This window comes from Arachis ipaensis, chromosome B2 (genome assembly GCF_059453495.1).
Source record: "Arachis ipaensis isolate K30076 ecotype BB chromosome B2, ASM5945349v1, whole genome shotgun sequence".
In the NCBI taxonomy this organism is placed as follows: Eukaryota; Viridiplantae; Streptophyta; class Magnoliopsida; order Fabales; family Fabaceae; genus Arachis; species Arachis ipaensis.
The window spans coordinates 102,867,239-102,879,034 of NC_142437.1; the positions used below are offsets into that span (position 1 = coordinate 102,867,239).

The 11,796-nt window shown below is 28.9% G+C and overlaps 2 protein-coding genes across 2 annotated transcripts; one reads left to right on the plus strand and one right to left on the minus strand.

Annotated features, from left to right (window-relative positions):
- The first annotated feature begins 2,470 nt into the window (after positions 1-2,470).
- On the plus strand, positions 2,471-7,250 carry LOC107625602 (CASP-like protein 5B2). Its single transcript, XM_016328284.3, has 3 exons — positions 2,471-3,083; positions 5,133-5,265; positions 6,762-7,250. The coding sequence occupies exons 1-3, from the start codon at positions 2,950-2,952 to the stop codon at positions 6,960-6,962; spliced, it is 468 nt and encodes a 155-aa protein (XP_016183770.1). The 5' UTR covers positions 2,471-2,949; the 3' UTR covers positions 6,963-7,250.
- A 2,941-nt stretch (positions 7,251-10,191) lies between these two features.
- Positions 10,192-11,093, minus strand: LOC107625603 (uncharacterized). Its single transcript, XM_016328285.3, has one exon. It carries the CDS (start codon positions 10,813-10,815, stop codon positions 10,522-10,524), a length of 294 nt encoding a protein of 97 aa, XP_016183771.1. The 5' UTR covers positions 10,816-11,093; the 3' UTR covers positions 10,192-10,521.
- Positions 11,094-11,796: the final 703 nt, after the last annotated feature.

Below are 11,796 nucleotides of genomic sequence, written 5' to 3' on the forward strand. Positions count from 1 at the left end.
CGTGGGTGGGGGTAGCAACAAATCGGACGGTCCGCATTGGCAGCAGGAACTCGCATGGTTCGAGTTGCGTCTTCCCAGTCGCACCGTCCGAGTTCTATTTTCCTTGACACCACCCCAATGTCAAGCACCCCTCCTCCCCATATCAGCGTCTAGCACCAGCCATACCTCCATATTAAAATTCAAAAGCGAAATACTTGCTACAATTAGAAAAAAAATTATATAAATAGAGACCCCTACTAAGTATATATATATGTTATTCATATTAATTATATGCCAAAATTTTTATGAAAGAGATAAAAGAAGAGATATATAAATATGTATAATATTATTGTTATATATGAAGCAAATTTAAATTATTATAATTATAGAGACTTACTATAATTACATCAAATTTAATTATGACTGTAAATAAATAAAATAGATAACGATTAATACTATTTTTTTATATTCAAAATTTACTGTAAATATAAAAAATAAATCACTAATGATTAAAAATTTGAGTGAAAAATAAAACTCCATAATAAAAATTCAATTTGTTAACTAATTAATCTTATGTCCATATATTATTATTATTATTATTATTATTATTATTATTATTATTATTATTGTGAACATGTACGGATAAATTATTACATATGAATGAGAATTAGAATTATATCAATTATATTAATTATATTAATTATATTAATTCAAAGTTATTATTATTATTATTATTATTATTATTATTATTATTATTATTATTATTGAATAATGATGATAATTCACGTGATAATAACTTTTACCTATAAAATATCTAAAATTAAATAATATTCAAGTATAATTAGGTTACAATTATAATTTAAATTATTACATATGAAGTCACGTGAATTATTATTATAATTGATATAATTGCTATATATACTCTCAATCTTATCGATTATATCAATTATATTCAAATTATTATTCAATAATTTTAATGCAAATTCTTGCTATAATTAGGTTATTCTTATGTTATTATCTTGTATTAATCGTCATAATTAATTTAATAGAGATATTTATTCAGTATATATGTTATCTACATTAATTATATGTCAATATTAAAAAAAATATTAAAAAAAGAGATATATAAATATATATAATATTATTGCTATATAAAAAATATATATAAATATATATAGACTGTATTATTAAAAAAATAAAGCCTATATATAAGAATAACGAAAAACTCAAGTAAGAATTTATTGATTTTTATGGTTTCTATTACGCTTAATGAAAATTGAGCGATCTAAAAAGTAAATACCGAGGTGATTACTATATAATTTTGTTATTAAGGTAATTATTTATTATTAAGGTAATTTTTTATTATATAGATTTTAGTAAAACAAAAATAAATATATAAATTACTTATTATTAAAGTAATTTTTTATTATATACAATAATTACACATCATATATTAATTTTGTTAAAATTATATAATTTTGTCATATCACAGGTAATTGAAATAGTTTATATATGGGTTATTATTATTATTATTATTATTATTATTATTATTATTATTATTATTATTATTGAATAATGAATAAGAATTAGAATTATATCAATATTTTTAAAATTAATATAATTAAAATAACTAAAAATATTTAAAATCAATGTGCGTTATTAATATCATAAGATTTGATCATTTTATAATTAGAATCAAATATTTTTATCATCATTAGACCGGCGCCATAATAATAATAATAATAATAATAATAATAATAATAATAATAATAATAACAATAACAATAATAATAATAATAATAATAATAATAATAATAATAATAATAATAATAATAATAATATTATTATTATTATTATTATTATTATTGTTATTATTATTATTATTATTATTAAAATAATTAAAAGTATTTTTAATTGATAATTGATAAATAATTTAATAATATATTAAATATTGATTTGATATAATTATAATGAAGATATGTTTCTAAATTAGTATAATTATGTATTATTCATTAAATATTAATTATAATATAATTATATTAAAGATATTTTTTATAAAATAATTTAGAATAGAGAAAATTACATTCATTTTGGAGGAAAAACAGAATCACCTCACTTTTATTAGTTTAGGAAAAATCTAATTTTAGTATATTAAATAAATAATTTGTTTAATGAGACGTATTAGTGACTGTATTAATTTGTTTTAGGATAAATCATAAAAAATACATTCGAATTATTTTAGTGTTGACAAAATTATTCTTAAATTTTATTATAGATAAAAATATTCTTAAATAATTTAAAAATATATCAAAAATAATAATTATGATCTGCATGAAAAAACATAATATAATTTATTTGTCAATTTTAAAGTCTCACTTTTTATTAAAAAAACTAACTTTGTTACATTATTCTTTACCGTTATCGTAGAATATTTTAATTTACCAATGTATATTTTTCTCCTATTTTTAAATAATTTAAAAATATTTTTATCAATAAGAAAATTGAAGGACATTTTTTGTTAGGTACAGAATAATTGGAATGCATTTTTTTTGTTTGCCCTTTGTTTTAAATTGTTAAAGAAAAGCGATTAAGCGAGATGATGGAACCTGCTCCTCCCTAGTTGCAACTTGCAAGAGAGGAGAAGCACTTTTTGTGAGCAACAAACCATTCCACCATTCCACCATTCACTCACTCACTCACTCACTCACATACTCACTTCCTCTCTCGGCTCTCATCTTCCACTTACACTCACTCACTCACACTTTTCTTTCCTTCGCTTCCTCTCTCTCACACACATATTATCACTTTCACAATACCCATCCTTCAATCAAACCCTTTCCAATGTATAGAAAATAGAACAAAAAGGAACAGAGATTCCCCTTCAATTGAACCATTCTGAAATCTAGGGTTTTCATTTTCCCCTTTTCTCTTTATGTTGTTCTTCTCCTGAAATAGAAAAAAAGAAGGGGGATGATGAAGCGGATGGTGGGTGGGCCAGGTACGAGGAGTGGGTTCTTCTTGAGATTAGGGCAATGTGCGTTTGGTTGTGCTTCAATTGGCCTAATGGTCACAGCAGCTGAATTTTCTAACTTCACTGCTTTCTGGTATGACTCTCTGGCTCGTTATTTTTTTTTTAGATTGTTAAGTAAGGAATTTTTATGCAATTAATGTTTTCTGTTAAGGTTCTAAGTAATTGGTGTTGCTGAAAGTGTTTAGCTTTAGTTACTTTTTGCGAGGCTTTGTATTTGTATGCAGATTTATGTTTGTTTGCATGTGTTTGATTAGGATTTAGGTTATGTTTTGGATGAACATGATTTTTTTTCCCTTTCTATTTTGGGAATGGATGCGTGAATTATCATTTCTAAATTTAGAGGGTATGATATGCATATGTTTGTGAAAATGAGCATGGGATAATTAGGAGGTTACCTTGGTGAAGTTATAATCTATTTATTTTTATTTACTGAAAAGTGAGTATGTTTACCTGAAATGAATGGTATGTTAAATTGTTAATATTTCCACCACGTTTTTACTGTCCATACTCCTCCATCCAAACATGACCATAGTATGAAATCACACCCTAATGAATGGTGCCCATGGTAGTGGTGGGTGGCATACCAGAATGGTTGAAGTCTGAGGATGACTTTCAACTAAAGGGTTGCTTTAGTGTTTAAAAGGAAAGGATTTTAACTGTGAAAAAAAAATTCAAGAATGATCTGTATGTAAAAGACTGCATTAACAGCCGATGTGTGCATTTAAGAGTAGTTAAAGAAAATGAGTTACATTTGTTATTTATATATATTTTTCCATTGGGCTGATTAAGGAAAGTGATTTTTCTGCTTCTCACTTGGTTAACCATGCAGTCTCTTTGGGTGTTTTACTGGAGTTATAGGATAGAATTGGCATGGGGAATTGGGATATGCTTCTTACATGTTGTCAATGCCATGATCTTGTTTTTAGTGCCTAAGTTTGGGAACTACTGAAGCATAACTAATAGCTAATTGACATGAATAATAGCTCCTTTGGTCAAATGTGAAATTTAATGCATGCATATTCTGATGTCTATCCTATTTTGATTGAGAATCTTTCTATGTGGTTATGATGGAGAAAATTTCGCATGAATTTTGTTGTATATTGTGACATGACGATTGGGTGGTTCTTTTCAAAACAATATGTTTGTGTGTATTAAAGGGAGAAAATAATTACACTGCTGCCCATACAACTAATTGAGCTTCTTCTAGAATGCATAAAAGGAGATGCATTCTTAGAATCATTTTTAGTGATTAGTTGTAACAATGTGTAATCACCACCAACATTTGGATTGAAATGTGTTTTCTAGGGACCTAGTATATAAGATTGCGTTTGGTTATGAGAACAGGACAAGACAGAACACTGAGAACAAGACACTAAAGACAGAGACACAAATTAATGTTCTTGTGTTTTGTTTGGTGTTAAACTAGAACAAATTATGAAAGTCTAATTTACTCTTATTTTTTTCCATACAAAATGTTTAGGAAGAAAAATATGATGATAAAAAATATAATTATGAAAATTTGATATAAATAATGAAAGAAAAAATAAAAAATAGGTTGTATCTCTTCTTAGTGTCTCTGTGTCATTCCTACCAGGAAGGAAACAAAATACACTAATTCAGTGTCATTGGACACAATGTCTCTGTTCATGTCTTATCTGTCAAACATGATTTTGTATCTCTGTGTCCCTGTCTTACTGTCCCGTACCTGTAAACAAACGCAGCCTAACAGAACACAATAACATTGTTTGGTCCATGTCGCCAAATACAGAAAGGCTTTATTATTGTTCTATCAGTGATATCTGCATCTCAAAATTTGTTATTAATATGAACCTTTTGTCCTTGTTTAATGGTTTAATGGAAAGATGATAGTTTGAGTGCATAAGATTTGTTGCCTCTTCCTCTTTGCATGTTTGTGTGAATTTAACATTTGTTGTCATTTTCTACCATTGCCCTCTTTCCTTGTGTGTGATGTACTCATTCGTTCAATGTGTGAGATTCTATGATAGCTTTGTTTTATAGTTAAAACATTCACTTATGTTTACAACATTTGTTAAAACCGACTCAAGGTAGATTGTTATGTATTTTTTGTCAACATAACTCTGGTACTTTTCTAAACTTTCAGCTATTTAATTGCATCAATGGGACTTCAAGTTCTCTGGAGCTTTGGACTTGCATGTCTTGATATCTATGCCTTGAGGAGAAAAAGAGACCTACAAAACCCAATTCTTGTCAGCCTGTTTGTTGTTGGTGATTGGGTAATAATCAGGCCACCCTCTTTCCTCTAACAAAATAATGGATACTTTCATTTTAATTTCCCTGTTTTTATCAGGAGAAGTAAATTCAAGTTTATTGAAAGAAAGTGAAAGGAGAAACTATGCAGAAATAAAATCATCTTTATTGTTTAATTGAACATGAACTCAAATGGCACTAATACATACAGTCATAAACTTGTTGCTAATAACTTGAAATAGTCACAAAATTTCTTGTTAAACTTAAACGTTTTAAGTTTATTACAGCTGCTGATGTTGCGTAGATAAGGACACTGGCATGAACACAGACCTGCCAAGTTTTAGAATTTGTGAAACACAGACATGTCATATATGTATTACAATGGGAATTAAGGAGTATAGTATCCAAATTTCTTCTTCTTAAAACGTCATCATCTATTATGCAATGGTAATTAGGGGGTTTAGTGTCCAAACTTCAAAATGACAAAGCATTAAAGACAAATAAAATGGAAACCTACATGGCATAACCAATTAACACTAGCTGTTACAATCAATAACCCTTACACTCTCATATCATTGCTCTTTTATTCTTCTCTTTCATGTTATGTACACCTTACTTTTTATGGTACCTTCTTTTAGGTGCCATAACTGTGTATAAAAATACAAAAATGCTATATGCATATAAAAAAGCAGCCACTATATATTTGTGTATAAATAAATGTTATTTAACTCATTTTCAGTGTGTATTTTGTATTTCAACATGTATTATATATGGGTGGTTTGATTTGGTAACTGATTTTTTGTATACACTACAGCATGATTGATAAAAATAACATTTTTAATCTTAATTTACTTAAATTTATTGTAACATCTATAAGTTTCCTAAGAAAGTGGCCTAGTGCGTGAGGTTTTCACCAGGGTCTAGGAAGGAAGATAGGCCTAGCAAGCAAAGAAGTTATATATAAATTTAAGATTTAAGTTATAAGAAGTAACTGATGTAAGACTTGTCCCAGTAAGTTGGGTTAGCTTTATAGATCAAATGACAGTCCCAGTAGGTTGGTTTAGCTTTATAGATCAAATGACACCAAAATCTTCTGTTAATTATGTTTGCATTTAAACCATTAATACTATGAGAAACACAATGCACAACAATTAAAAAGTTTGTATTATTATTTTCAAACAAGTGGCCTTGTTTGTGTATGAGTCCAAGAATAAATTTTAAATTGTATGTCATTAGTATATCTTAATGGTTCAACGGGAACCTCAATAGCATCACAATTGTGTGTTGCAAGTAATTCAGTACTACTTTATTTGGTTATCTAGTGAATTAGTTATCCATGCTTGGTGAAACTTAAGACTTGAGCAGTGTTGATAAGTCTCTGCTTCAACTGCTACATTCTATTTATAATTATAGGATTGGATCAAACGTGTCTTTCTCCATTTCTCATATTACACTATATTATTTATAATCTGATAAAGATTGATGTTGGATTGGTTGAACTAATTGTGAATTATGAAAGCAGGTAACAGCTACTTTGTCGCTAGCAGCTGCTTGCTCATCTGCGGGAATCATAGTTTTATATGCAAAAGACCTGGATTTCTGCAAGAAGCACAAGAGTATTCCATGCCACAGGTACCAGGTTTCTGTAGCCATGGCATTTATCACGTGGTTTTTTACAGCAATGTCATCACATGTGATGTTTTGGATCTTAGCATCAGTCTAGATCGACTCGTTTCGCGTGCTAGACAGAGATGAAGACCATACACATCCCATTGTCTTTGAAAGATCTTGTAAATCCATGTATCAGACCTTATGATGACATTTGGGGCAAAAAATTTTCCTTATTGATTTTGCTTCTTTTTGTTTTAATCTGACCGGCCACAACTCTCGGTTTAGTAGATGTAGATGCTGGTTTACTAAGCTTCAGGTATGAATTTGTTATCTTGTATTGTCACGAACATGTCATGTTTGAGCTGCAGCATTCCATATTATATATGATCATATTCAATCAGTTGAGTAGTCTGTAACAGTTAGAAAGCAAGTGCAGTGCCATCTCGTCTGCTATAACTAAAAATCCATATGAAATGTGGACGATGATGCTCGTTGCCATTTGATGATCCTCGCGTGAACCAATCCATTGAGGGTTCCCAGTTCAGAATCATGCTAATGGCAACTTAAGGCAACTGAACTTATAGTTAAGATTAATTTTTGTTCAAACTCAAATGCTTATTTGGTAAGTTAGGGGACAAAGATATTGAGAATATTGTGTATAATATTTAATTTTCTTTTTCTAACCGGGTCAAAGCTCATTTTGGGCGTTGGAGTTCATTTTTAAGATAAAGAGGGAATCTCCCCCTCCTTCCCTTCCCCCAAACACACCCCCCCCTCCCCCCCCCCCCCCCACTGATTTTGGGCGTTGGAGTTCATTTTTAAGATAAAGAGGGAATCTCCCCCTCCTTCCCTTCCCCCAAACACACACCCTCCCTCCCCCCCCCCCCGGGGCCCCTTCTTTTTTTTTTTTTTTTTTTTTTTAAATTTATTAGGTAAACTACTAAAAATATACCCAAATCATTGTCACTGACAAAAATGACCGTAAAATTTGGGATTTTTTAATTTAAATTAAAAAATATAATATTTACTGATTTAAATAAACGTGTAAGTATTTACCAAAATACGTTTCTAGTCACATCTCGAATACAGTGGGAAAAGCCACAAAAAACGAACATATTTCGGGTGTACTGACCCCGTTTTGTGATGCGGGTTGTGATGCGGGGTCTGAGAGTCATATTTCGAGTGCACTCGAGATATGAACAAGAGCACATCTCGAATACACTATATCCAAGATATGCTTATATTTTGATATGGACCAATGTGAGGATGCAGAACGGGGGTACTACATTCGAGATATAGTTAAGATTCAATATGCTTATGATATAAATAAAAATAGCATAACAAATAAAAAAAATTACATAACTAATTAAATTTGTGTTAACATAATTTTTTAAATAGTAAATTTAAATTTTCCTGAGAGAATTTATTAAATATTTTAATATAAGAATTTTTTTAAATACCGTTATATATAAAATTTAAGAGCATATCAGTACTTTTATATCCTATTTATTTCTATTAGAAGTTTGAAAATAAATTAATAAGCACATATATATTAATATATTGTTTCTATTATTATATTATCTTTGTTCTCATTGAAATTTACGTTAAAAAAATTATATTATTAAATTTAACATGAAACAATATTTATCTTATTATAAGTATCAAAATTAAAAATTAATAAATAAACAAATTCAACATTAATAAATATTGATATATAATATATTTTTTAAAACTAACCAAGCTTATTAATTACTAAGCTAAAATTTAATTGTCTAAACATAATTAAAATTATTAGTTTTTTTTTTCAAAAATTGGTTAAGATAAAAAAGAATATTATCTACCTATTAATATTTTTTAAATTGATAATATATCAAATTAATTTTAAAAACATATATAAAATATAATATTTAATTATTTTAAAATAAAAAGAAAAAAACTTTTTTAATTAATTTTTTATTATTTTAAATTAATATACTTTTCAGTTTTTATATATCTCGGATGATGTGCCCCGTCCTGCATCTTCGCACGTATCTCGAATGAATTGATCCATATCAGAATATAAGCATATCTCAGATGTAGTGTATCCGAGATGCGTTCATATTCATATTTCGGGTGCACATGAGATATGACTCTGAGACTCCGTATCACAAAACGAGGTCAATGCACCCGAGATGTGAACATTTTTTTGTTTTTTTCCAGTGTATCCAAGATGTGACTAGAAACGTATTTTAGTAAATATTTACATGTTTATTTAAATTGGTAAATATTATATTTTTTAATTTAAATAAAAAAATTCCATAAATTTTGTTATTGACAAAAATGTCTTCAAACTATTTAAAAATGTGAAAAAAATGTATATCTGTAAATTGAGACGTCTATGTTAACAGAAAAGAATGATGTGATAAACATAGCTTCTTATGTGCCAAGTGAGATTTTGACATTGATAAGTGAACTACGTCACATTTTTTATTAACGGAGCAGGTCTATTATCACAATTGAGCAATTTTAGTACGTTTTAAAATTATTTAAGGATAATTTTGTTAGCTAACAAAATTTAGAAACATTTTTGTCGGTGCTAAAATAATTTGGATATATTTTTGTGGTTTTTTCAAATTTATTTACTAAAAAAAAATAGTATATTTACTGCATGTTATTGTTTAACAATACCTCTTAGAGAAAGATCAGCACAACTGAGTAGAACCTCATCAACCCTATCTTCTTTCTTATTATTTTTCCCCCCACCCCCACTCCGTTTGCTTTTCATGCTTTCGGATAAACTTAGGCGGAAATATGTTTCTTTTTATTAATAAGATTTAGATGATAGGAATTAGGATTTATAGTTTTAAAGTATTAAAATTGGTTATTTGATTTAGACAATTACTACATTATCAACAGATGAGTGAATGTTGATATATTATATGAATATGTTTTTGCAAAATTAATTTTGATTAAAATTGGATAAATGTTAATATGGTTTGGATTTGAATATTTTTTTTTTTTGTCAAATGTAATTCTGAAAGAATGAATATTATTTGGATGACTAAAAAGAAAGTGAAAGCCCAAGGCTAATAATATCACTCCTCAATATAAATGTCAAAATAGGTAATTAATATCTTACGAACGTAATTTTTAAGGATGACAAAGTAAGAAATTGTTGTTTTTACCAAAAGTACATTTGGAGCAAAATTTAATCCATATTAAGTTAACTAAATATTATTCAAATACAATTGTATTCATTCAAAGCAACTTAAAAATACACTGAGAGAGGCTAACAACAAACCAAACACAGGCTAATAGAATAGTATGTTTTTCTTGTAACAGAAACCAGCGACAATATCTACTAAGACAAACAATTGCAATCTATTTATTCCACAACTTACGGTTCCAATGGCCCCTTAGGCCAAGAAACCCAAACATTTCTTGTAACAGTACATAGTTTACATAGCCCTTTGGCCATAGAAAGTCAATACATTTTCTTAAAGCACCATAACAAATATTTACAGTTGAACAATACTAGTAACTCCAAGCATGGGAATCTTCTCCACACGCTTGCAAGTTGCAACTTCAAATTCAAACTAAAACCCCAAACTTGCACAACACCCCTTAGCATCATATGAAGCTTTCACATTCATTTAGCACTTAGAACATATTGGTTTCCAATAAATGCATGTTCAAGTTGAACCTCCACTGGAATTTGAGCGACGGCGTGGAGATTGGACGCCGGATGAACCTACCATTTGGCTTGAAGAAGAAGAAGCATGCTTGGAAGACGGTGAAGCTGCCGGCGAGAACCTGTGATCAGGGGAAAACAGAGAAAGGGCAGAGGTTTGAAACCGGCCCGAGTCGCCAGGAAGCTTGACATATGAGTAGGAAGGCGAGTCGCAAAGCCATGAACCAATAGGGCCTTCTTTTCCATTCTTGTATTGCATAATAGCCTTGTACACAAATGGAATAAGACCCTCCATTTAGATTGTTTTGATATATGAGAATGAGGATAGAAACAGAGGAAAACAGAGCAAAAACAGAGAAAGTGAAAGTTCTTTGGGTTTTGTGAATAAGATTGAAAGCTTCTTGGGGTTTAAAGGTGTTGTTGGGGAAGGGTTATCATGACGTGGAGTAATGGAATATATTGGAGTCCAGCTCTTCACGCTAAGCTATGGAAGATTTCAACGCAAAAACCATGAAAGCTATGTGCAAACCACATTCATTGCATAAAATAAAAAAATTTACTTTGGGATCATCATTTGTTCATTCCGCTTCTTGTGCACCATTATTGTTTTGTTGGGTTTGAGCTTTTAGAGTAAGATTGGTAGGTTTGATGTGAATTTTTTATTTTTTTATTTTTAAAATTTTTGGTTTCTATTTGTCTATTTCAATATGAAGCTAGTGACTTGGCCAGTAGCTACTGGTTTCTTGTTTTATTTTTAACGTTGTCTTGAACTCTATTGTTTGAATGTTTTTTGAAGTATGGTTCTTCATAACCTAGTTCTTTTTTTTTTTTTTTTTTTTTTTTTTTTTTTTTTATATATATATTATTTTCATTTGTGGCCGGCCACTTCTAAGATTTACAATTAACATGACGCACTATCCATTTTTTTTTAATTACATAAATATTTAGTTATGTTTTGTTATAATATTAAAAGTGTTAGACTTAATTATTTATTATTATCTTAATAGTCACATATAATTTTTTCTTACAACGTGCATACTAAACTAAACTCAATAGGGTTTATGAATAATGTTTTGAATATTATAGATGCCAAAATAATAGCGTAATGCACCTGGATCTGAGATGTTTCTACTTCAACTAACGCTTTAAATCTAAAGGGTTCAAATACTTTGATTGAATCCAACAAAATCTCAGTGTATCCTCCTCATTATTTTTTCTTTGACATGTGTCATCATCTATTTGGATTTTCTTCAGTTTTATTAGTGATAGTAGAGTA

Coding starts and splice junctions, on each gene's coding strand:
- LOC107625602 (XM_016328284.3), top strand. CDS start 2,950: ATGATGAAGCGGATGGTGGGTGGGCCAGGTACGAGGAGTGGGTTCTTC. Junction 3,084..5,132: donor TCTAACTTCACTGCTTTCTG/GTATGACTCTCT, acceptor CTAAACTTTCAG/CTATTTAATTGCATCAATGG. Junction 5,266..6,761: donor TGTTTGTTGTTGGTGATTGG/GTAATAATCAGG, acceptor TTATGAAAGCAG/GTAACAGCTACTTTGTCGCT.
- LOC107625603 (XM_016328285.3), bottom strand. CDS start 10,815: ATGGAGGGTCTTATTCCATTTGTGTACAAGGCTATTATGCAATACAAG.